The 25,735-nt window shown below is 43.6% G+C and overlaps 3 protein-coding genes across 6 annotated transcripts; 1 reads left to right on the forward strand and 2 right to left on the reverse strand.

The window, feature by feature from the left end:
• Window positions 1-3,315: 3,315 nt before the first annotated feature.
• spata6l (spermatogenesis associated 6-like) lies at window positions 3,316-7,033 on the forward strand. 3 transcript variants are annotated; one of them, XM_062449358.1, is made up of 11 exons: window positions 3,316-3,420; window positions 3,696-3,833; window positions 4,071-4,119; window positions 4,378-4,419; window positions 4,519-4,643; window positions 4,801-4,893; window positions 4,999-5,283; window positions 5,931-6,184; window positions 6,347-6,440; window positions 6,568-6,658; window positions 6,847-7,033. In XM_062449358.1, the coding sequence occupies exons 2-10, from the start codon at window positions 3,756-3,758 to the stop codon at window positions 6,652-6,654; spliced, it is 1,107 nt and encodes a 368-aa protein (XP_062305342.1). In that variant the 5' UTR covers window positions 3,316-3,420; window positions 3,696-3,755; the 3' UTR covers window positions 6,655-6,658; window positions 6,847-7,033. The 3 variants fall into 3 exon arrangements, with proteins under 3 accessions (XP_062305342.1, XP_062305340.1, XP_062305341.1); XM_062449356.1 differs by having other exon boundaries at window positions 3,322-3,483; XM_062449357.1 differs by having other exon boundaries at window positions 3,323-3,483; window positions 6,359-6,440.
• Window positions 7,034-7,355: 322 nt separating this feature from the next.
• slc1a1 (solute carrier family 1 member 1) lies at window positions 7,356-14,991 on the reverse strand. The gene is made up of 12 exons (XM_062449738.1): window positions 14,726-14,991; window positions 12,363-12,503; window positions 12,126-12,218; window positions 11,899-12,013; window positions 11,643-11,685; window positions 11,454-11,555; window positions 11,049-11,233; window positions 10,741-10,848; window positions 9,888-10,010; window positions 9,520-9,714; window positions 9,271-9,405; window positions 7,356-9,093 (listed from the first exon to the last, which is right to left on the reverse strand). Exons 1-12 carry the CDS (start codon window positions 14,823-14,825, stop codon window positions 8,853-8,855), a joined length of 1,581 nt encoding a protein of 526 aa, XP_062305722.1. The 5' UTR covers window positions 14,826-14,991; the 3' UTR covers window positions 7,356-8,852.
• A 2,067-nt stretch (window positions 14,992-17,058) lies between these two features.
• On the reverse strand, window positions 17,059-24,861 carry LOC134009908 (glycogen phosphorylase, muscle form). Of its 2 annotated transcripts, XM_062449672.1 has the most exons (21): window positions 24,467-24,861; window positions 22,575-22,676; window positions 22,364-22,442; window positions 22,088-22,191; window positions 21,801-21,932; window positions 21,609-21,720; window positions 21,124-21,206; window positions 20,809-20,952; window positions 20,624-20,716; window positions 20,393-20,539; window positions 20,029-20,192; window positions 19,550-19,664; window positions 19,339-19,440; window positions 19,089-19,236; window positions 18,952-19,010; window positions 18,731-18,872; window positions 18,380-18,587; window positions 18,113-18,247; window positions 17,933-17,999; window positions 17,782-17,837; window positions 17,059-17,723 (listed from the first exon to the last, which is right to left on the reverse strand). In XM_062449672.1, the coding sequence occupies exons 1-21, from the start codon at window positions 24,707-24,709 to the stop codon at window positions 17,627-17,629; spliced, it is 2,532 nt and encodes an 843-aa protein (XP_062305656.1). In that variant the 5' UTR covers window positions 24,710-24,861; the 3' UTR covers window positions 17,059-17,626. The 2 variants fall into 2 exon arrangements, with proteins under 2 accessions (XP_062305656.1, XP_062305657.1); XM_062449673.1 differs by having other exon boundaries at window positions 17,059-17,837.
• Window positions 24,862-25,735: the final 874 nt, after the last annotated feature.

A 25,735-nucleotide genomic window follows, 5' to 3' on the forward strand; every position in this document is an offset into this window, starting at 1 on the left:
AACGCTTCCCATTCATTCTCGATGGTACTGTTAAACCACTACGGATGTAATATTGTGACGGCTTCTGGTAGTTTTTTTGGCACTGTTCTGATTTTACCATTGACTCCCATATAAAAAGAGAGGCAACTGTCTGTAAGCCACATTGAGGGAGGCAGCTATGCTCACCATTAGTTACACAACCAACGCATCAACGCCGCCATCTAGTGGTTTACTGTAAGCATTACACGTGCAATTCTTATATTTAAACATTAGATGGCGGTATTACATTTACATTTATTCATTTAGCAGACGCTTTTATCCAAAGCGACTTCCAAGAGAGAGCTTTACAAAGTGCATAGGTCACTGATCATAACAACGAGATAGCCACAAAACATTGCGAGTAGCCAAAACATGAAGCACACATTGTGAACAACCAAAGTAAGTGCCAAAGGGAAGAACCATAAGAGCATGTAGTTAAACAAGTTACAATTAAACAACATGAACTGCTATAAGTGCAAGTGTACCTGTGGAAAAAAGAAAAAAAAGACAAGCAACAATAATAAAAAACAATATATCACAGCGAGTACAAACAATTTTAAATCAGTTACCACTAACCACAAGAGCAACAAGTCTCTGAGCAAGAGTCATTGTGATCCTTGAGGAAACTAACATCGGGTCAAGCGAACCATTCCTAAGTACCGTTGTACTCCCGGAACAAGTGCGTCTTGAGCATTTTCTTGAAGGTGGAGAGACAGTCAGTGTCTCTGATGGAGGTGGGGAGTTGATTCCACCACTGGGGGGCCAGACAGGAGAAGAGCTTGTGTTGGGACCGGGCGGTCTTGAGCGGTGGGACCACCAGGCGGTTGTCTGAAGAAGACCGTAGGTGACGGGTGGGGGTGTAAGGCTGCAGGAGAGACTTGATGTAGACGGGTGCAGTCCCGTTCACTGCTCGGAAGGTCAATACCAGGGTCTTGAATCTGATACGGGCCATGATAGGTAGCCAGTGGAGAGAGATGAGGAGCGGGGTAACATGGGAGCGTCTGGGTAGATTGTAGACCAGGCGGGCCGCTGCGTTCTGAATCCTCTGAAGAGGGCGGGTTGCACATGCTGGGAGACCAGCGAGCAGCGAGTTGCAATAGTCCAACTTGGAGAGGACAAGTGCTTGGACTAGCAGCTGGGTGGAGTGCTCAGACAGGTATCTCCTGATCTTCCGGATGTTGTAGAGGGTGAATCTACACGACCGGGAGACCGCAGCAATGTGGGCCGTGAGGGAGAGCTTGTCGTCCATGGTAACCCCAAGGTTCCTGGCAGAGGGTGAAGGGGTCACCGTCGCAGATCCCAGGGTGATTGAGAGATCGTGGGAGATGGAGGGTTTAGCCGGGATGATGAGAAGTTCTGTTTTGGCGAGGTTCAGCTGGAGGTGGTGCTCGGTCATCCAGGCGGAGATGTCTGTGAGGCAGGCCTCAATCCTAGCTGAGATCCCCGGATCGGTCGGGGGGAACGACAGGTACAGCTGCGTGTCGTCAGCGTAGCAGTGGTAGGAGAAGCCATGGGAGGTGATGATTGGTCCAAGTGAGGTGGTGTACAGAGAGAAGAGGAGGGGTCCAAGGACGGAGCCCTGTGGGACACCAGTGGAGAGCTGGCGAGGGCCTGACAGTTTGCCTCCCCAGGAAACCTGGTAGGATCTTCCCGACAGGTAGGATGAGATCCACTGGAGTGCAGTGCCAGTGATGCCCATCTCAGAAAGTCTGGCGAGCAGGATCTGGTGGTTAACCGTATCAAACGCTGCAGAAAGGTCCAGCAGAATGATGACGCATGACCTGGAAGCCGCTCTGGCAGACTGGAGGGCAGTGGTGACAGAAAGGAGGGCAGTCTCTGTGGAGTGGCCAGTCTTGAAGCCCGATTGGTTGGGGTCAAGCAGGTTGTTCTGAGAGAGAAAGTTAGACAGTTGGTTAGATACAGCACGTTCAATTGTTTTTGAAAGGAAGGGTAACAGTGATACCGGTCTGTAGTATTAAAGCGCTACCGATATGGACACGGTACAGTAGACAGGCTTGTGTTCCTTACAAGACTTGCAACTTGCTTGTATGTTAGCGATGTTATCTCCGCTAAAAATATAACATTACCAGCACACACTAAGCAATTCGCCAGTGTAATAAAAATATCACAATTTAGGTATTTTATCTATAGTTTTAAAAACATTTACTAGCATGCTAAATTGCTCAATTTAAAGGGGTGATTGACTGGGTTTTGGGGGTATTTCACACTGTTCCTTAAGGTCTCCGAATAGGGTAGGCCTATGTAACCTTGGTTGAGCTGAAAATGGCCCGGGGTGCTGTTCTATGCCCCCTGATGGTTCCAGTGAATTTGTCCCGGGAAAAAACGCTAGGTTTTCTCATTTTATGGTATGCTCATGAATATATAGATGAGCTGTGCGCTGATTGGTTGGTCTACTCACTGAAACATGGAAGGTGGAGAGTAGGGCCAGAGCCTGTTTAAGAATAGCTACTGGTTGCACTGGGGGTGACCGCGAGCGAGTGCATGCTGAATGGGAATCTATGGTGCTAACGGCTAAATTTGTCTCTTTCGCCTGATTGTTGTTGAGAAATCTCAGATTTGATTGTAGTTTTTGCATGTTCAACATGGATTATAGGTCGAAAGTTGAATGAACGAGTACTTATGTCCTTTCGATTTCTTACAGGGTGAGTCGTTGTTGCCCATAACACTAGCTAGCATTCTGCCAATGAATGCTGATTGGTTAGTGAAGGACTGACTACGACCAGAGATCCCGCTTGATGGCATCCGAAGCGGAATCAGAATGTCAGAGCATTAGCGCCATAGATATATATATAAATTATAAAATATAAAAAATAAAATATATATTAAGCCTTCATATATATCTATGATTAGGACCATTAGCAACAACATCAGCAAGCCAAAACTCTTTCTAGCATGTGTATTCACAGGGAGAGCCTAACCTGTCAGCTGTGTTGTCGATGCTTCGAGAGAAAAAAGGAAGTGACCAGAGCTTGCCGTAAAGTAGTACGTCGTACGATGTGTATGACGTCATTGACATTTTAAAAGGCTTTTTAGAACAGAAAGGCGACTTTTAAAAAATGTAACACCCAGCAGTGTGTTTTTTTTTTTGCCTCCCCTTTTGAATTCAGAATTCAAATTACTAGACAAAAAATTATATCCTGAGAAAAGTGGATTTTGAGGGGTACAGCTCCATAGACCTCCATTCATTCTGCACTGGACCGTTAGCGCCTTCATAAGGAACTAGAGTGGAACTGCCAACCAGTTCAGAACGCGGAAGTTGCTCTCCGTAGACGGGCTCTGGAAAAACTCTAAACCGGAAATCTCTGGTACCATGGTGACATGAGGCTTATGCTCAAACGGGAAGGTTGCAGACCATTCTGATCAAAGCTAAATTGCTTGCAAGTTAGTTGATGCACAATGTCTCAAAAAGCTATGAAAGTAGTAGTAGAGCTGCATCTCAGGGCGGTAAGGCAATTGGAGTACATATTAGGATAATTTAGTAACCGTTTTCTGACTATCTAGTGGCAGATAGTGCGCGAGATCCACTGAAGTGCAACTGTCAATCATTTGATTGATAGGAAACAGTACTGTAGCACTCATTCAAGCAAAGCGCAAACTGAATTTACAAACTGAAGTATAGAAAGTTGTATGTTTTAATAGGATACTGTTGTCTTTAGGTATCGTGTCCTGGAGTGCACCTGACTGCCAAGGACGACATCTATATCAGTCTGAGCTTCATGAGACAATTCCGAAAATCAGGGTGTCTCCCCCCTGTTTTTCCTCTACTTTTTAGGGAGAAGATGACGTTTGAGAAGGTGGGTCCATGAATCTTGACTTTTTCCATGATATGTATCATTGACGGTTACAGTAAGTTGTCATTGGCAGGGTTTCCCAGATTCGTTAAGAAGCTCTTAACGCTAAGAGCTTCTTAGGAACGTTCTAAGAACGCTCTAGAACGCTCTTAGAACGCTCCTAAGAAGCTCATAGCGTTAAGAGCTTCTTAACGAATCTGGGAAACCCGGCCATTGTCAAATTAGTTATGTTTCCATTAGATTTTCAAGTATGCAGTTGACCCTGGAGATGTGGTAGCGATGCTGGAAGGTATGCTGTAAATAAATTACATTTCTGCCAACCTGTGAAACTAAACGCACTGCAGTTTCTGTCCTCTTGCAGATTTTTAAACGTTTTTAAAATATTTCTCTAGACTATGACAACATAATATGTTGCTTTTCCTAGAGTAGTTCAGGCAATAGCAAGTCTAGAGTAGCCTACAATTTCCCCCCTTTTCTTTTTGGGCTTCAGTTTTTTTGCAGTTGGCACTATTACTTTTGATTTCAATTCCGTATCATTATTTTCCAGATGAAACTGTCAAAGTTGAATTGGTACAGCTTATTCCACCAGGTGAAGTTTTCAGTTTTTTTCCTGTTTGTGTGAGTTATGAATAATAGTATTGTTATATCAACTGCATAATGTTTGTATGTGTGTGTGTTTTCACCTCAGTGGGGGAGTCCCTTGCATGCTTTGAGGAGGATGCCCGCCGGTTCCTGTTCCCTGAGCCCAAACTGGTCCCCTCTTTCTCTGGAGTAGACCGAGAAGTTCTTATGACTCGCTCTTTCACCTTCCCTGTAAGTACGGACCTCTGGTCTTATCATCCTCCAGTAGATGATTCCACCAAACCACTGATATTTCAGGTTAGAAAATCGCAAATACCTATTTTGACATAAAATGTACAAACCATAACCAATGGTATTACGTTCAGATTTTTTTCTATTAATCCTGCAGGGAATTTCTCCAAGGTTTGAGTTTTCCACCAGAACTACCATAAGCGAGTGCTCGGCCGATGCTGAAACCAACTTTCACCGGAACGTTCCTCTGGTAATTTTCACATCAGATCTGTCTCCTTACCACAGTATGTTATTTCTCGTCATATCTTATATATGGGAAATAGCAGTGCTGTCTATATCTTCATTGATCTAACAGAGATCGGTGCCAAAGAAGCGTTCAACAAAGAGGTCTTGCAAGCAGAAGTGCGTGTCACCAAAAAGAGCTGGTTCTCCCCTGCTGGAGAGGAGAATGGGTAGGAGGGGCAGAGAGCGGCAGAGACTATCTACTCCGTTGGCACAGGAGATACGGAGGTCACGTTCCCTCCCCCTGTACGTGGCCGGCCATCTCAGCTGGCACGGAAACACACAGCGGCTGGCCCAGCTCACCCTAGACTCCCCGACATGCAGCTGGGACGATGCCTCCTCAGAGACACCTGATCCTGTGAGTACATCAGTATCTGTGCTAATGTGCTGGGATTGGATTATTTTTAGAAACATGATGAATGTGTTGCCACCAGGTGACAGAGACAAGTTTAATGACCAGAGTGAGGGAAAATCCCCTGTAGGAACTCTGGCCTGTTTCTCCTGTCGTGTGGCAATGATTTCCCCAGATTTAAGCTTTTATTGTGATGAGATTCCTTGTGTTAGTGCAGCTTTGATAACAAGTACGGTCAACACTAAACCAGGTTTCTGTATATTGTTTTTCATACTGTATAATAACGGGTGTTGGTTTTTCAGGTTTGATTCATCTTTGACCCCAGTTACTCTTCAGTTAGAGGTGCTGTTAAAGTTAGGGAGTACAGGACCCTGGTTGCAGATGCAGAGTGTAGATGCTGGTTTTTTACCTGTATATACTGTATATAGGTGCCTTGGAACATGCTTGAATGTGTACTGTCACATGTGTGTCAGTGCAACTTTTAAATGCTGTGCTGCTGCCTTTCTTGGCCAGGTCTCCCTTGAAAGAGATTCTATTTCAATAAGAGTATTTTCCTGGTTAAGTAAAGGTTTAATAATATACGTGTGTCTTTGCTGTTATGTGTCACGTCTGTAACTTGTGCCTCGCTGTGACCTTTCCCATTTCTTTCCCAGATGAGGGAGTCCTGGCCTAAAGCCAGGCGCTCCTCCTCGCCCGTTCTCACCCCCCAGCTTCCAACCAGGCTACACAACCCTTCTCCCGGTTGGCCCAAGTCCAGACAAGGTCAAGGCGGCACAGGAGATCAAATCTCCTCAGACACAGAGGATCCCCTGGGGGACTCCACAGGTCATGGGAACCAGCCCCCCTTCAGGGGATCCAACCCCTCCACCCTGTGGCGCTCCTACAGGGAACTCTCCAGCCACAACGGGTCCGTCTGATTGGTTGATTGATTGATTGGTAGCTTGGTGCTACCACACTCATGGATATACTGCACACACAAAAAAAAAACAAGATTGATAATGAATATTGCCTTGAATCTGAGTGTTTTTGCTCATGCTTAACTCAGCTAAAGATTAATTTGATTGGGCAGGTCATACTCCAGTTCTCAGGGAACCTGGGAGGAAATCCAACAGCGTGTGAGAGGACTCCTCACCACCCCAAGAGCAGTACACAGACTAGCATTCGTGAGTAATGCACTCACACATGCATACATATCTCTTTACATACATCCTCTTTTCCCTCTCTTCCTCCTCTCCCTTTTTATCTACCTAACTGCTATACCATGTTCTGAAAGCCACAGTTGTGTTTCAGGGGGCCACACACTCTGAGGTAAATGAGGTGCTAGCACGGAGGTCCATCTCACCAGGTCCTTCTCAGAGAACACTAAGGACACCATAACAAGGTAACTGACAGAAGCCTGTTGGTACCAATGTGTCACACTATAAAAACAAGGAAACCCCTAATATTGATTTGGTTTTAGAACATTCTATTTGGTTTTTAATGTTATGGAGACTTTGGTAGCTTCTGTTAAGTGCAGTATCAGAATCTTCGAACTACATTTCTCTTCAAACGTATTGTTTTATTCTGTAGGAGAGCCCCCACGGGCGTGACATCTTAGCCAGCAAAGAATCCAAAAAGTCCACTTAATTTCAGTTAATTAATTACTATACTTTTAGTAATGTCATAATTCTGTGTGGTTGTGTCCTGATGTGATTTAAATACGTACAATGGCATATAGTGGATTCATGATTGCACCTGAACGTAAAGCATGTTCCATTTTGTGTAAATAAACTTTTTAAATTGAAAATCATGTTGTCTATGTTGAATGTTTTTAATCTGCAATTATGATAAGGTCCAGTGCAACCGTTTAGCTTACTCTGGATTCCAGGCTGACTTTGTAAAGTCCAAGTACAGGTATGTCGTTTGTCATTTGTATAATTTCAGATAAACACAGTTAATGTATACTAGTGTATGTAGTCACCAAATTGACTTACAATTAGTAAAATGATATCACTGTAATTGGGAATTAGATTTAGTCAAGATCATAGTTTTTAACTATTTGTTTGAGGGCAGTTCAAAAATTGTGTTTTTCACAGGTATACAGTATTAGTCTTTATTAGCTTGTGGTTACATACATCTACACACATACATGTTGATTCATATACTGCAGTTTATTAAGTGGATAGAATAACCATTGGTTGATGTTGATTTCATTATGTGCTTTTTAAATGTACATAATGATGTGTTTACAAGCTAATTATTCCCCATCTGATCGATGCTATTTTATACATCAGAGATGATTTCCTTTCTTTTATTAAGTATCTTCCTGGCATCTTTTCAATCAACACGATCCATAATCACAGTATCATGACTCCAATAAGACCATTGTGGCAGTTTTGAATTTGGGTGAGCCTTCATATAGCATTGTAAATAAACTCCATATCATGCTTTGAAAGATATTACATTACCCCCACACCAAAAAACAAAATAAAAGTATATTCTGTAAACCAGCTCCTGTCATGTTATCATACTATAACACAACCATTTAATGGAGTTTCAATGACTTTAGGAGTTTTAGTATCTATTTACGCTAGATGTGTTTTTTCTTGGATGCCAATCTGAGCAACACTGACAGAGTGTCACAGAAGGGGTTGGTCCACCACTCCTCTGATTGGCAGCCTTCGTTGTTCTTAAACCAATCAAATACCAACCTCCTCAACCATCGAATAGAGCATCTAAAGTACCAAAGTATCACATCCATACTGCAGCAAGCAGCTCTTTACAATCTGGAATATTTAAGAAATTCATTAAGAAAATATTTGCTTTATATTTCACAGTGTTTAATTACTTATAGTTTTAACCCCTAATTGTGCCTATTTTTTTTGCCCAGGTTTTTTTTTCTAAAGAATACTGGTTTCTTGAGAAATTACATTCATTGCAAGTGCTCAAACATTGTTCTTTGTCTTATTGCTTCATGTGATGCCTCATAAGAAATGCTTGATGTTTGGCACATAGTGTATTTATAAAAAAAGACACATTAAGCTCAAAAACATTGACGTGACAGTTGCACACATGACTGTCGCCTCTGCAAGAGTACTGTACTTTGGAGCAAACATAAAGCAGAATTCTGTTTACAAACTACTTTGAAAACTATTTTCAATAATCGCAAAGTACTGTATATTGAACTTTAACTATACATATTTTTTTCCATCCATGCTCATTTTAGCAAGACATAAACGTCAGCCCGGTGGTATTATTCGGTTTTCAAACACAAGACAGAATTCTTGACACACGCACACATACATACATATACATATGACCACAGGTTCAATTCAAAAGTGGCTGTTGGTTCTTAGCCGAGTGTCAGTAAAGAAAGGAAGCACTTTAGGAATAGAGGAGGAGTTCAGGGGCTGCTGAGGCTTATGAACGCACTGATTGGTCATCTAAACAAAGCCTGGGATGAGCCTTGTAAGGGTCTGATGTTACTCTGGGGTAATGGCACTAGTTGATTAATATGGTTTTCTAACTCACTCCCATAATAGCAGCATGGCACATCTATCCTTTCCTTGCCTCTGGTTCATCAACGTAAAGGGCCCTTAAAACTGGGAAGTCTCAGTGAAGGAAATGGCATCGGTCTTGTCCACAGTAAAGCCGCCATTGACGTAAGATTTCTTTTCGCATTCCTCGTCATCCAGAGTGGTCTCCAGGGCGAAGGGGTTGGCGACATCTACGTCAGACGTCAGGTCCATCCTCTCCAGTTCTCTCTTGGAGAGTTTCTGGACTATCCCTGCACCGTAGGCATCTCCCAGCACATTCACCATGGTTCGGAAGCGATCTCTGAAATACCCCAAAAAAGGTTTAATCAAATAACCTGTATATTTATGTCATCCACTTACCTGCGGGAACTGCAATATCCTGAGAACAGTGTCTGACAGACTATAAAGCATGCATACTACCATGTCCAGATTTCATCTCTCACAAAAATAGTTTCCATCATTGACGTAAAGAACTCACAGCAGCCAGTCAACGGCAACAATTAACGTGACATCACTAGCCGGCAGTCCTACTGCAGTTAATACGATAACCATGGTAACCAGGCCTGCGTTTGGCACCCCAGCAGCTCCTATGCTGGCGACGGTTGCTGTGATACTAAAATCATAAAAACAACATGTGTTTATAGTCATTTCCATTACCTGCCAACTAGACCACCATCAAATATTGAAAAAATCCCCCCCCAAACGAAGAATTAGAACAACATTTTACCTGATGGTGACTATCTGACCCACATCCAGAGCATAGTCGTTCAGCTGGGCGATGAAGATGGCAGCCACAGCCTCGTAGAGGGCCGTGCCGTCCATGTTGATGGTCGCCCCGACGGGCAGCACAAAGCGCGTTATCCTCTTGTCGACGCGGTTGTTTTCTTCGGCACAGCGGAAGGTGACGGGCAGGGTGGCAGAGCTAGAGGGATGTTATTCAGATCGATGAGCGTGGCCTTGAGATGTCTGCGACACCTACATGGATTTCAAGTATTTTCCCCGATCGAGTGTTCCGCCAGCCCCGCACGCGCGTCAAGTTAAACCGGGTGCAAATCGGCATACCGAACGTGGACGTCGTTTTTGCTGAACTCCTACCTGGAGGAGATCATGAGGGCAGTGACCAGCGCCTGGGCCATCCCCAGGGTGAAGGTGAACGGGTTCTTCCTCACGATGGCCACGAAGATCAGAGGCAGACAGATGGTGGAGTGAATGGCTAGACTGGAGATGCAGGCTGGGGTTAGGACGGGGTCATGGCACGATGCTACATCTTAACCCTCGTGCTGCCTTCGGGTCACATGACCCAAAGTGAACGATGGTTCATAACGAACCATCGTTGTGTTTACCCAATTTTACCCAATACAAAAACAAATAAAAATAATTTTCTTTTAACCTTCGCAATGTGGGGGGTCTGAGACAGCCCAACGGTTAAAAGAAAATGCTTCACTTTGTTTTTGTATGCGGTAAAGTTGTCGCAATACGACGGTGGGTCACAATGACTGATGGGTCAGAACGACCCGAAGATAACACAAGGGTTAAACACCGGGATGCCACGGAAGCATATATTCATCACACATCATTAGTTCTCATCAGTTCTCATCAATCTGATGGGTCATGTGTGTTGACATTCCGGCATTACAGTGTATTTTGCACAACAAGTGTAAACAGGGTTTGGAAGTGCTGTGCTGAAATGTATCCATTGCCTCTGTTGGATGTGCACATGCATCCGACTGTCAGCTGGAATTTACAGGCTGGACAGGCGTTCACGAAAAGGTCTCATTACTGAATCTGCGGTCTGAGCAGTTTTAAATGTTATCAGCCCTTATCTGCTTTGTGACAGAGCTTGGCTCAATACAGTTCCTTAGCTGGAAAGCCGGGGCCTAATGTCATCTAAGAATCCTCTTGTCTGTGACGGCATAGATAGAGAAGAGAGAGAGGTGAGACAGCTTACCCACTCAGCACTGTCACCATGTACAGGCCCATCTTCCTGAAGATCTCCCAGTCTTCCACTTCAATGATCTTGGCAGCGATTAGGAAGAGGATTCCCACTGGCATATAGCTACACAAACAATGTTGACAACAATGTCTTATCAAAACAGTGCAGCTATTTCAGTTTCGAATGCGACAGCAGCACCGTTTTATAAAAATTCTCACGAGACAGGAGGAGTTTCTCGTGAATATTTACAGTCAAATTTACAGTCAAACCTTTGCAGATCCGCCCATGAACTACGAACGCCTGGACGCGCACGCGGAACGTACCACATGATGATCTGGACGAGTTTCATGGTGGCTTCGTTCAGAGCATCGAAGAACTCCAGAAGGATGCGACCCCGGTCGCCCATCTTTCCGATGACGAGTCCGAAAGCAACGCAGAACACGATGAGTCCCAGGACGTTGACGCCGTCTGAATACATCCCGACAATCTTGTATTCCTTGGTTATGTTCTGTAGGACAGAGACAAGGGATCCATCACAGGTAGGCACATCTTTGGCTGGAGCTGGCCTGACAACCACACCAGGAATAGACCCAAGGATACACAGAAACCAACAAACACGCAGAAGGAAGCTGGATTTGATATTCAATTCAAATCGATTCAAGTCCATGAAATCAAATCCACTTCAGCCAAACACGCAAAACCACAGGTGTGATACAGCAGTACTCTACCTGTATTGCTTCTACAGTAGTCATGATGGTGGTTGAGAGAGGAGGGAATGTAGCGTTGACCATCACTTTAGGTGGCTCCAGCTCTTTGCGTTTTGTCTTGTACTGGAATTAATACAGAATGCAATCATGTTTCCTCATCACAAGATTATCATCTTAGATGTCAGAACAAGAATAACTGATGAGCCCTACCTGTTGAAAGCAAGCCTGCACCAAATTTTCAGGGAACATGTTTCTGTTGAAGGAATAAGACAAATGCCAAGATGGACAAACATGTATCGTAGAAATTGTAGAATATTTTTTAGAAATTGTATATACATGATTAATCCTCAATAGACCTTAAGAAATATTCTCAGAAACAAAATAATCTCGAAAGGCAGACAATATCAAATCTTTCACTTGTCTTAACTGAACACACAACAGTACCAAGTATAATAAAACATGTCACCTTATTAGGTCCAGGAGTGTGTCAACCGTGGTGACATTTGGTGTGGTCCCCGCCCTGTCGATGTGATCCGCCGTCTGGGACACACCAGGCTTTATGGTCATCACCAAAACAATGCCTGGAAAAGATTGTTGTTGGGTTGAAAAGATTGTTGAAAAGATGGGTTGTTGTTCATGCTGCTGGGATTTATGGTCCAGCAGAACAGAGGAGCTGTGAGACGGGGAACTCACCCAGAATTACTGCAATTATGGTTGTAGAGAAGTAATACACAACTGCACGTAATCCTATCCTCCCTGAAACCTCCGAATCCAAGGCCGCAACCCCTGTGGGCAAAACCACCGACGTTCAGAGCTGATGCAAGACACAGATACACATACAGAACAGTGCATATCCCACATCACGGGACATTAGGATGATATGGAGATGTGCAGAATGTGCACACCTCCTACAAAGATGTTTGAAGTGACCTGTTATCATGCTGGAGATGATGAGGGGAAGGATGACAAGCTTAAGCATCCGCATGAGGATCTCTCCCGGGAAACCGAAGTACTGCTTGTGGAGGTGGGAGAGAGATCCATACTCCCTCACCACAACACCCAGACCTATACCTGAGAGAACAAGACAGGTGGAGGTGAATAAAAGCTTCAGTTCATTCTAATGAGAAAGGTTAGGTTTGTCATACATAAACTGAAATGATATGTTAGATGTGCCATGGTGTGGTAGGGATATCGGTTTTTCTCAGTGGCCAAGTAAAAAACAAGTCATAATCCAGAAGCAGGTTTAAACCACCTTGAAGACTTTTCTTGCTTCATAGCTCTGTAGCCGTATGTTACATGTTGTAAAATATATTTGATATTTGAATTCAAATAAAATTCAAATATCAATTGGCCTTTTCAGGACACTAAAACGGTTGTCATAAAGAAGGCAGTTTCCTTTGATGAAAGCAAGTAGCAATGCTATTTCAGACTGTAGAGCCTATCATCCTGTTAGAATCTGAGAATGCATCCATCATCGTTTACTAGGCTCATTGGCCACTGCTGTTCATTTTCCATTCATAAATGCCACATAGAGGCATCTCTGTCGGCATTTTGCTGATACACCCCAAACCTCCTAATGTGTTATCAACCCCAACAGCACACCTTTTACAACCTTGTGAAAGGTTGAGCAAGGAGATGACTCAGCAAACTCTAATTGAACAGGTTTCATCACTGCTTGATATAGTGGTTCTATTCCACTGATTTATTGATGTTGGGATCAGAAATTCTTCTGACCATAAGTTAAGAACTTGCTTCACAGGGCAAAATGTGTGTTGGTGCTCCGGATAATGTCCACAAACTGGATATTCAGCCCAAAGCTGTAGTTACATTTGTACATCCATACTGATATGGTAATTTGTGGGCAGATAATGGACATTCCAAATCTTGTCATTAAGATACACATTACAATTAATTGTTGATACTGAACCAACGGTTGGTATCTGTTTTTAAATGGTAAGCAGATATTTGATACAAAAGCAGTTTGTGTGAAACAACAGTGAAACCACTGTCAATTAAACTTGAGCTGGAAAGCATGAAGTTGGTGGCACTGTTTCTCATTTTTATATATATTTTGGGGGGCATTTTTGACATGCGGCAAAGGGCCAAGACTGGATTCGAACCTAGGCCACTGCAGTAAGTACCTCATTTCTAATTCTTTTGATTTATTTCAGAATATTACATAGGTGGAATCAGTGTTCTAAGCTGCACATTGTCATGTAAATACAAAACGGGCACAAAAGACCTACCCTCCAAGATAATTACTGAATAGCATGGTCAACAACAAAGGCAAGATTATTTTAATAGTGAATTCATGACTCTTAACCCTCGTGCTGCCTTCGGGTCACATGACCCAAAGGTTCATAACGAACCATCGTTGTGTTTACCCAATTTTACCCAATACAAAAACAAATACAAATAATTTTCTTTTAACCATTCCAATGTGGGGGGTCTGACACAGCCCGACAGTTAAAAGAAAATGCTTCACTTTGTTTTTGTATGAGGTAAATTTGTCGCAATACGACGGTGGGTCACAATGACTGATGGGTCAGAATGACCCGAAGATAACACAAGGGTTAAGGCATTGCATAGCATCCAGTTTCTGGACTCCTGGCTAGCAACAGCACACCCATTTTTACAGTGCAAGGCATCTAATCAAACAGAAGATCCTTGAGGATGCTAATCTCAGCCATTTGTATGCTGTGGATTTCTGTCATGGCAATGGACACGAATACACATCTGTGTCTGGCTGTGGCATAGTCTGACATGTCTCTGGGCAGGATGTCACACATGCAGCCCACTCCAATGTGTCACTCCAGTCACGTCTGACTGGTGAGAAAGGCTTTTACAGCAGCACCAGCGTTGCTCCTGGGGGGGAGCGGGGACTAGCCTAGAAGGCAGCAGCTCATCCATCACAGGGAGCCTCTAGCTCGCTCTTTACACAGACACTGGCAGGTGTATATAATAACGCAGAATGACATTTGCAATTCACACAAAACGGTTAATGTACCAAGAATGGATGTATAGCAAATTGGCTATTGCCCCAACAAGCCTGTAGCTCTAGTCTGCTTTGCACAGGAGCAACAGAGGGCTAGTTGATGACTGCAAGGCTGTACTGCAGCAGACAGGAGGAATTGAATGTGGCAAAACGAGCGAAAGACGAAAGGATTATTAAAAATACACCTCTGAGCAAATAATTTACTAAATGTAGCCAGTGTGGGATGAGAACCAAGGACAGAGAGCTCAATATGATCAAGCAGAGAGGAGGCAGACAATAGGTGGGGGGCTTTACTTACCTAGCACCACCGACACAACCGTGGCAATTAAGAGCCAGTTCCTCTTCAGCAAGCCTTTGAAATTCACGCCCCGACGCTCCTTCCTCCCCATCATGTCCATGGTTTGACGGGTTCTAAACCCAGAATAAAAGAGCACACGATAGGGGGGCTGGGGAGGCACAAAAGAGCTCCGCTCCGTCTCCAGCTGAGGAGGCTGTGGATGCTACGCAGCCAGACCAGAGGCTGTCAGATGTCTCGGACGGGAGGGAGCTCTGCCTTGTGTGACTATGAGCTGTGTGTGTGTGTGTGTGTGGGAGGTTGTGTGAGACAGGGGGCTATTATAGCACCGCCTTTTGACAGGATCACCTCGAAGCCTACCAAGGGTATCTGTCTGATTTCATTTCTCCTAGGTCATTTACATTTATAGTGAAGAAATACTAAATTTTAATTGTAGTCAGCATAAGGCGAATGTCTAACATCACTGACATGAATTTGCCTCAAAAACACTAATGTTATCATGCATACAAGTAAAAAATGTTTAGTTCAAATCAACTAGAATTTCTTTTAGACTTCTGATATTGAATTATTAATTATAACTTAATTTTCATCAATTATAGTTTAACTGCGTACGCTCACTCCAGCTGAGAAATATTTTGAACAGTCACTACTGCACTCTACACAGTATTCAATTAATGCCCTCTTTACAGACTTACATGAAATGCCCCTATGTGGATATACTAACATTTACAATAAGCGATTACATTAGGTTTAGATTCATACACTAGCTTTTAAATATTAAATTATATCTTTTATGCCATAAACTGGAAATGTTAAGATCCTCTTGAAGACCTATACAAATTAATGTTTACAACTGTGTTTGGGGGGATTAAACAGCCTTGGATTCCCTTGTTTAACTGGGGTAACATTCATCGTGAGATGCTGTCCCTTTTCGTGGAACCCTATTTGAACCTTGTTGACAGTGGGATCTTTGGAATGCATGCCTTGTTCCCCTAGCGGTCTTTGTGTGGACTGAGGTGGAGCCAGAGCGATGGCTGGCATGTGGCCCTAGGCTGGAGATCTGCCCAGCAGCTGCATCTCTAGTGACGGTTCTCTGCTCCTAGCTCCCTCATATAGATGACTGTGGGCAAAAAGGTGGTGAGGCCGGTCGCATACTTCATAGATTTTCTAACAGCAAGAAAAACATGCATTTTCTATTAGAGTTTTGAATGGAGGTTTTGATAGGGGGCGTCTCAAAAGATACTCGTGCCCCATTAATCCGCGTGAGCTGGCCTGTGAACATCGGCTGGCAGTGCACACACTTAAACACAAACGCTTAAAAAGACAAAACTACGTATATCCGTAAACAAAAGCTTTAATATGTAGGCTACCTTCTAAATCAACACATAGGGCCTACACGAATGGCGAGGGCATCAGGAGCTCTTGTATTCTCCCACATGTGCTAGGATCCATCCGGCCGGTCCGAGGATAGTGAGAGACATGACACCCAACACAAACACCGATTCCTGCAAAAACAATGAATGAATGATCTACCTGAAGTCATATGTGGAACCTCTGTGACGGAAACACGTGTGTGTAGTACATGTTACACCACTGGAGAGGAGCCTTCGGGAAGTTCTGACACAAAGCAGGCTTGCTAGCCCGCGAGTAGGCCAGCTCTATCTGTGAGCGGAAAAGTACAGCTAACAAACTACTTACAACAACGCCGATTTGATCTTTTGGCGGTTTAGAGCTCAGTCCTGCTCGTTGGCTCATTGCCAGGGTCCTCAGTGAAATGGTCGGTTGAACTTTTTGAAGCACCCGTAGAAGACTAGACATAGTGAATGAATGAATAAATGAATGCGGTAAACTTCTGTGGGGTGCCAGGAGTTCAAAAAGTCAAGCAGGCCAGGCAGAACCTTCTCAGACAGCCCACTTGTACGCGCGAAGGTTTATAGGTTTCACTGCTACCTACGTCATCATCTAATCAGTCACCGCATTGGATAATCATGAAGAAAGAAAATGAAACATTAGAGTATCAGGTCATGACATTTTAACTTGTTTTATTGAGAAGGGAAATCAATGCTAGCCTTTTTTCAGTGGTTTCTGGTCATTGCAGTTCTGCCAACACAGTATAGGTAAGATTTCAGACAGTGAAATACAGTGGTTGAACCATAGAATTGTACACAGCAACTTGGATAAGTAGAGGTGGTAGGTAAGTTACACTTGAATTACTACACACAATTTCGTATAAGGCAAGTCACTCTTGAAGAGGTATTAGGCAGAAGGTGGAAGGATACCTTTTTAGAACTAACAGCATTCACCGAATGACCACTTCAGGGACAGAAGATACAGTGTTTGTGATTTGTTATACATATGGGATCATGCTAACACAACTAAGATGTGATCAATTTTTCTAACTGATAAGCATTACATTACACACAGATACATTCAACATAGAAAGTCAGCAAAACAGACTTCTAACTGAAATACAGATTTAAAGTAGAGAACTTTCAACCGAATATATTTGGTGCAGACCATGGTTTCCTTGGCAGACCAACACTGTATGTCCACAGTGTTGAGGATGTGCATAATTGCAATACTTAATTGATAAGCCACTTTGACATTTCTCTTCATTACATTTCCATTGGAAAGCATGGTTTTGGTTCCATGTGGTATTAATGAGGTTTTCCTCAAGCCATTTGCTGAATAAGTGCTTCAAATAAATTGTGATGGTGAACTGATATAGTGTGACAATGTTTGTCCACTATGCATTGCTGGTTAATCGCAAGGGAACATTTGTAGAGTGATAGCACCATACAATGTTAATGTTGAACACAGTCAGGGTTTTTGCTACGCTTCCTTCACAAATACAGCCACACGTTACACCAAAAAATAACCTAGGTTACAGAGCATTCGTTGATATTATAGTGAACCGTTTATCAAGTTCTGTAGATTTTTGTGGAAGGACCAGAGAAGGGCTGGTTTAACGGGGGTCATCAGGGGCTCCGATCTTCTCCAGGTTGGGCTCCATTCCCCAGATCTCCTTGGCATACTGGGAGATGGTACGGTCACTGGAGAACTTCCCAGAGCCAGCGATGTTGTGGATCACCTTCTTGGTCCACTTTTTAGGGTTCTGTCAGGACGGAGAAAGAGAGTGAATAATTCAGAGGCACAAACAAGCCAGACAAAATCAGCATGTTGAGGAGAGGCAAGGACTTAGATACTGACCTTGTAGAGTGCACTGACTTTATCCTGGGCATTGATGTACTCTTCATAGTCAGCAAACACCTTAAACCTGCAATGCAGACACCAATGTCTCCGAAAAAGGGTGTGCGGGTGTGTGTATAAAAGTAGAGTATGTGTGGCCAGAATTTACATTCTTCACTAGTGTCAGCAATTGTCACCTACCTGTCATGGTGCATCAGCATGTTCACAATGTCCTTGAAGAGGTCGGGTTGGTTGGGACTGAAGAAACCTCCAGCAATTTGGTCAATGGCCTGCTTCAGCTCAGGGATGCGGTTGTAATATGCATTGGCATCATATCTGATGAGATTAAATCAATTTATCAAGATAAAAATACTAATCATAAAAGACCAAAGTTCTTTAAACTACCTATATATAAAAACATCACCTAAAAGGCCTTTCCGATACAAACCAATGACTTTCACTTCTTACCCTATCTTGTCCATTGCCTCCACATCCTCCACCCTCATGCCGAATATAAAGAGGTTCTCCTCGCCAGCCTCCTCTGCCATCTCCACGTTGGCACCATCCATGGTGCCGATGGTGAGGGCACCATTCAACATGAACTTCATGTTGCCAGTGCCAGAGGCTTCTGTGCCCGCTGTAGAGATCTGCTCAGATAGGTCAGCAGCAGGAATGACTGAGGCGAGACGGAGGGTGAGGGAGAGACAGATAAGTAAAAGGATTGGGGAGAGAGGGAGGGAGGAGACACACAGTTAGAAGTTAAAGATAATACAGCACTTAATGTAGAAACCAAACCTTTACACTCGACCCTCTGATTACCTTTCTCAGCCAGAGTGACCTTGTAGTTCTCCAGGAAGATTACTTTAAGACGATCTCCCACAACTGGGTCGTAGTTGACGATGTCTCCAATTGATGTGATCAGCTTGATGATCATCTTAGCAGTGTGGTAACCTGGGGCAGCCTGGTAGAAACTCAGTAACTCATTATGGCGTCTGGACAAAGATGAAATCCAAATAACATTGATCTGAAACACTACATACCTTTCCTCCAATCATTATAGTCCTGGGAGTCCAAGACTTGTTAGGCTCCTTCTTGATACCTGATAGAAAATAAGCTTTTTGACGTTTTCCGCAGTAATCTTGTCTCTAACTGATAGAGGTAATGTAGGCAGACTCACGGTTGTAGAGAGTGATGATGTGCAAGCAGTTGAGAAGCTGCCTCTTGTATTCATGGATCCTCTTGACGTGAACATCGAACATGGAGTCGGGATTTATCTTCACCTTGTAATGCTCCTCAAGATAGGCGGCAAACTTCAGCTTGTTCTCCTGTCGAGTGAAGTACAAGCTATGAAACACACTGACTTCATCTAACAACCAACAGGGATGAACGAAAACGTGTTTAAAACCTGGACATCATTTTCCTCCTACCTGTTTGACCTTGGCAATATCGCGGATGAATGCGTCATCATCCACAAATTTGAGCAGCTTCTTCAGCTGGTCCAGATCACGCATATAATCGTCCCCAATCCTCTGAATACAAAGAAACCTCCTATTTAGAAGCATCACTCACTATTCATCTAAAACGGCAAATCATGGAGCCTTAATCCACTTTGACTGTAATTTCATTAATGCAACGCACCTCTGCTATGACTTCAGCAAGGCCAGGGTTGCACATGACCAGCCAGCGTCTGGGTGTGATGCCATTGGTCTTGTTCTGAAACTTGTCTGGATCCACTTCATAGAAGTCCTTGAAGCTGGGGACATAGCCAATGAGCAGATAACACGTCAACGTTGAGACCAATCAAGAAAAACATACTGTACCTTAAAACTTAACATTGTGACTGCTTGTGTAGCCCCCTTTACTGTTATGGTTTCTATATTTACATTTAGTCATTTAGCAGACGCTCTTATCCAGAGCGACTTACAGTAAGTACAGGGACATTCCCCCTGAGGCAAGTAGGGTGAAGTGCCTTGCCCAAGGACACAACATCATTTGGCATGGCCGGGAATCGAACCGGCAACCTTCTGATTAAAAGCCTGATTCCCTAACTGCTCAGCTATCTGACCCCCAGCTTTCTATACCCAGTCTGATGCAACAGAATCCTTGACTTTCATTACATAGAGGATTTGATGATGTCCGAGTGGATCCGGGCTACTCCGTTGACGGCGTGGGATCCCACAATGCACAGATGCGCCATGTTGATCTTCTTCATGTCCCCCTCCTCGATCAGGGACATGCGGCGAAGACGGTCATCGTCCCCAGGATACAGCTTGGCAATGCGCTGGAGGAGACAAATGTAAAAAAAAAAAACTGCCATTTTGTTTTGTGATGGTATTACAGCTAATGGCAAGTCCCCTCGAAATAAAACATGAGCCGTGTGAGGCTCTGATATGTCACGTGGAATTAAGGAAGATTAAATGCGGTTGGTGGAAGTTTGGATTTCTGGTGGTGTGGTCGAAGGGGTGCTTTTCCCTATTGTACCTCCATGTGACGTCTGTTGATCTCGTAGATGATCTCCAGGTGACGAGGAAGAAGGTTCTGGAACAGGTCAATGGGCCAGCGCTCCAGAGCTTCGGGCAAGACTGTGTGGTTGGTGTAGGCACAGGTACGTACACAGATGTCCCAAGCCTGATGGAGGAGAGAGGGGGGGATACATAAGTGATCCTTTTCCCGACACAGTGTACAGTAGGTATATACAATAGGACTATGTACCTTTTCCCATGTCAGTTTCTCTACATCCACCAGAATCCTCATCACCTCAGGGATGGCCATGGCAGGATGGGTGTCATTCAGCTGGATGGCCACCTGTAGACAGGGAGGACATTTGACGTCACAACGATCCCCACTGTTGTCCGAGAAATGAACTGGTTGTGATGTGAGAGCCAACGGTGACCCACCTTGTCAGGGAGGGTGGTGAGGTCCACGCGCACCACCTCTGTGGAGCCAAACTTTGAGGACTTAAAGCGACGGATGATGTCCTGTAGAGTGGCTGCCACCACAAAGTACTCCTGCTTCAGGCGCAGTTCCTTGCCCTCAAAGAACTGGATCCAAACACAAAGGTGAAAACCCAGTAATTCTGGATTTAACTTGACATACATTATTGTCTTAGAGATGTATGGGACATGGTTATTTAAACAATAAACCTACTGATGTCAATTGACAAAGCAGGAGTCTGTCTGGGAGTAGAAATACGAATAAACAATTTCCCTCACATTGTCATTAGGGTAGAGGACACGGGAGATGTTCTCAGCCAAGTTCCTGTCCAGCACAGCTTGAATGTAGCCACCGACATTGACTGTGGAACCAGAAAAAAGTTTGTCAATGGCTGTGAAATTATATGACTGACAACGCTAGCTTAAATGTTGCATCATGGGTGTTTTACACAAAAAAATGAACTTGTATGCAATACATCAAGTTCAAGTCTTTTATTGTCAGATGCACAGAACAACACAAGTTCAGACTGGGAACTGAAATTCTTGGGACAAGACAACGCAAAGCAACCTGGCATAACGTATTCAGTTTAACATAGATTACATCTATGATAAGCTAAAATATAATAAACCTCCTAAATATACAACATAATATACAATATACAGTACAGTATACTAAACCTCTAATACACATAATAACCTATACTAACCTTATAAACCTATACTCACCTAGTACGTACGATGCAATACTTAAATCAAGCACTCACAGTCTTTGAGGTTGAAGTCACAGGGAGCCTTGGCAGACCACAGTCTCATGGTGTTGACAATGTTGTTTCTGTACCCAGGTACAGGAGTGTCATAGGGCAAGGCCAAGACCACCTGTTAATAAGAGGGAAGTTCAGTGGTGTTCAGGACAGTATCATCAGGTGTCTGTTGGATAACTGTGTGTGTTCTCTCACCTGTGTGTCCACCCACTTCACCCCGTCAGGATGGTGCTCCACCTTGCCGTAGAAGTGGACGGGACGCATGTACTCAGGACGCGCCTTCTCCCAGGGGTTTCCATAGCGCAGCCAATCATCCGCTTCCTCAACCTGTGAAGAATTATAGGGATTCAGTGATGTAAAGGTATTAAGGAAATATTAACTATGAATATACCATACTTCCATTAGGGCACATGGCACTATCTTTACACAGTGTACACAGCCCATGTTATTGCTTATAAACATGTACCCAGTACTTGTCCTACCTGCCAGCCGTCGACAACTTTCTGGTTGAAGATGCCAAACTCATAGCGGATGCCATAGCCGTAAGCCGCCAGCCCAAGCGATGCCATGGAGTCTAGGAAGCATGCTGAGGCACAAGGGTGTGTGTTTGGGGGTGGGGGGGTGGGGTGAGTGTATGGGGTGTGAATGAGGGTGGTGGTTGATTATTCTGTGAGACAAAGTTGTTTGTCACTCTCATTCGCTACTATTTTAAGATAGGAAGAAGCAGCTAGTTATACACACGGCATCCAGGAACTCACCAGCGAGCCGACCCAGACCACCGTTACCCAGACCAGCATCTTCCTCTATATCCTGGAGCTCCTCCATATCCAGGCCCAGCTGAGGAGGACAAGCAGTACCTAAGCCTTCTTAGGCTCACATCTAACATTTACATGGTGACAGACTAACATATATCTGGGTAGCATCATTTGTCTGGTAGCTGCAGTCTGCAATGTTTCCTGAGTTCCTCACCTGATACGTGGCCTCGTCGCAGGCGTTCTCCAGAGCCAGGTTCACCATGGTGTTCTGAAGGGTCCGTCCCATGTAGAACTCCAGGGAGAGGTAGTACACCCGCTGCAATGACATGATATTTGTGTAGTTACTTCATCTCAGCCCCTTTTCCTCTACAGCCAATTGAAGAGGAGTGTGCCAATGTTGTTTGCCCTGGAAACAGTATTATCCTCTCTACTAAAAGGCAACAAAGTCCTGCCAAATAGACTGCTATTCTTTGGGTCACTGTTATATAATGCATTTAATTCACCTTTAAGCTTTCATAACTTAATGTTGTCATGTGCCGTGGAAATTGTATCTGAACCATCTGATTTCATTAGTGGAGTTCTATTGTGGGTGCTATGGCACACAGTATCATGAGGACACAAATTGTAATATTTTAGCTTGCAAAAAACATTTGTTCCAAATCATTCATGGAATATCTAATTTTCAAAAGCTCACAGTGGAATTTCTGAAGACCCAGCATGTTTTGTTTACTGTCCTGGTTGACATGCTGGGAAGGATTATCGGGGAGTGATCTTTGATAATTCAATTATTAAATTCAGAGACACGATGAGGGGTGGAGATGGTGAGGGGGATCAACATGGATATTGGAAAAAAATAATAGACTGTTTGAGATACAGTGACAAAGGCATTTCATGGAGTGTATAAATAGGCATACTAGTGCCAAAGGTTAGACAGTCTATGGAGATGCCAGCCACAGGTTATTAATATACCACACACTCAAACAACAGTGGAACACTGGAACTAAATGTTGAAAATAATGATTTTGGAAGGAAAACGTGAAGCACTTTATGGTTAAAACATAGATTGTCATGACTTATGAATTTCATAAACAGATGGGGAACACGAATCCGGTGTTAAACCGTCGTTGTCATGCTTTAAAAAGGAGCACCCATGCGCTCAGGGTACGCTGCCCGTTTATCCAAAGCATTACGGGGGAAACACTACATGATTGTTTTGTGGCACCTTTAAACATGATCTTTCAGCTCACAATCTTCCTATTTTATTGTATTTTTCAGTTCAACTGTCGTTATAATTGTTATGGTATAATTATATTAATTAGAACGTACAGTACCAATAACACCCCGTGTTTGTGCTCACAGCACAATGATGCATGCGTTACAGTACACCATGTACTATTAAACATCCTACCTAGTAACGGGGCTCAGAAGAGATGTGGTCAGCCAGTGCATTGACAAAATGTTTCCTGTTTCACAGGCCATTAATCACTTTAGGTCAGTGACTTCAATAGATTGGTTTGATGTAGTATCAATAGCCTACACACAGCATTCTCTCAAACATTTCGGACAGTGGATGAACTACATTGGGACATCATATTACATAATGCATATTTAACTAGTTGACTCATTTGAGTGGCCTTCAACAAGTCTAAATAGGAACATATCACATTTCCGGATCTGGCTGCCATTTAAGGTCTTTCAATAGCATAAAATGTAGGTTATTCGACAATAGCCAATGTAAACATTTTCCGAAACGTAAAATTATATAGGCCTGATCCATGCAAAAACAACATAATTATATAATTCACCACGTAGGCTATAAGCTTTGGCTTTGACATCTAACGCTCAAGAGTAATTTGACATTGACATTTATTAGTTTTATTAAGAAAGGGTAGGCTACGATTAATTTCTCGATTAGAGAAGTAACAGCCTAGGGCTAATTTAATATAAAAGCGCTCCGATTCTTTAGGGCAGCATCAGCAAACAAACTGCGAAACTACAGTAGCCTACTGTGGGAAACCCAACCCCGGCCCTTGTTCCGCACTGAGTTTGACAGCGGCGTACGTGCAGAGAGAGCGTGCGACTGACTGCGACAGTCCTGCTGCTTACTTTTGGGTCTTTCTCATAGTAATGCTGCTGCGTCCGGATCCATCGCCCGACGAGATGGTCGCGGACGGTGTTGGCCAAAGCAAAGTAGTAGTCTCTTTTGGTCGCCACATTTCGGTCCTTTACCAGTGTAAAGTGGAGGTGACGATTAAAATTTGTCTTGAGGTCCGCAACATTTTCCACCCCAGCAAGCCCTCGCACCGATATCTGCTTCCTTTTCTCTTGGTCTGTCAGTGGCTTGGGCATTTTGGAGGATTATTTCAATGCAACAAACGACACAACATACGATGAATATCCGATGAAAGAAAGGATAAACTGACTGACTGTCGACTCGAGCGCGTCACACACTGCGTTTTCTCTCAGTACTGACCCGGTTTGGTATGATAGTCCAGTCCAGATTTATCTGCCGCTCATTATTTATTTCCAGATTGGGCGGGCTTTACTGAAGTTGTAGCCCAATTGAGTTTAAACGTTAAGGAACATCACAATCTGCAGAACTGTTCCGTATTAAAGGACCAGGAAAATATTGAACAGAGAAGACGAATAGTCTAACAATATCAGCTTTTTTGTCTCTTTTGCACACATTACGACTTCTGTCTTTGAATAAAACAATAACAAGACAGAGAAAAGACAGGCACAGTTTAATCACACCTGCACTCGCGAGAATATTTCACAACCGTTGTGGTTTGTACATTGCCATTTTTATTTGCAATGAGCGCTGACATTAGACCTCCATGAGTCTGCTACAGCTCAGAAGTCGCTCCTTAATTTCGGTATTTTCTTTGGGTTCAACTGTGTCTACATAGCATCATGCGGAACAGCATAATGCAGCTGCCCTTACAAAGTGCGTAACCCACTGTTGCTCATGCATAAAATTGCTTACACTAGGACATCGTTATATAACCGCGCCTTGAACTGACGCAGACCGGTACACATCGGTTCGATACCGTTGTCTCGGCGGGTGCCACTGCTGTCTAATCAACCCTTTGTGCGGAGGAATACCAAGACAAGCTTGCTTACATACTGCTGAATTCTGATACATTTCTGGCACACTAAATAGTATGACAGTGTGGGTGTTGAAACGCAGCCTGTCTATTTCCTGTTATCTGTCCCTTACAGCCTAGATGTCAATGACTGTCCCTCTCCGCATATTAGGCCCACTGTAGGCTACGTCCCTTAAGGAATGTGACCCTGGGTAACTATGTATAGCTACGTTGTATAACCGCCAGTCATTGATATTTAGACAGGAGTTCTGTTAAAGACAGTAGCAGG

The sequence above is a fragment of the Osmerus eperlanus genome, chromosome 23, assembly GCF_963692335.1.
Source record: "Osmerus eperlanus chromosome 23, fOsmEpe2.1, whole genome shotgun sequence".
NCBI lineage: Eukaryota > Metazoa > Chordata > Actinopteri > Osmeriformes > Osmeridae > Osmerus > Osmerus eperlanus.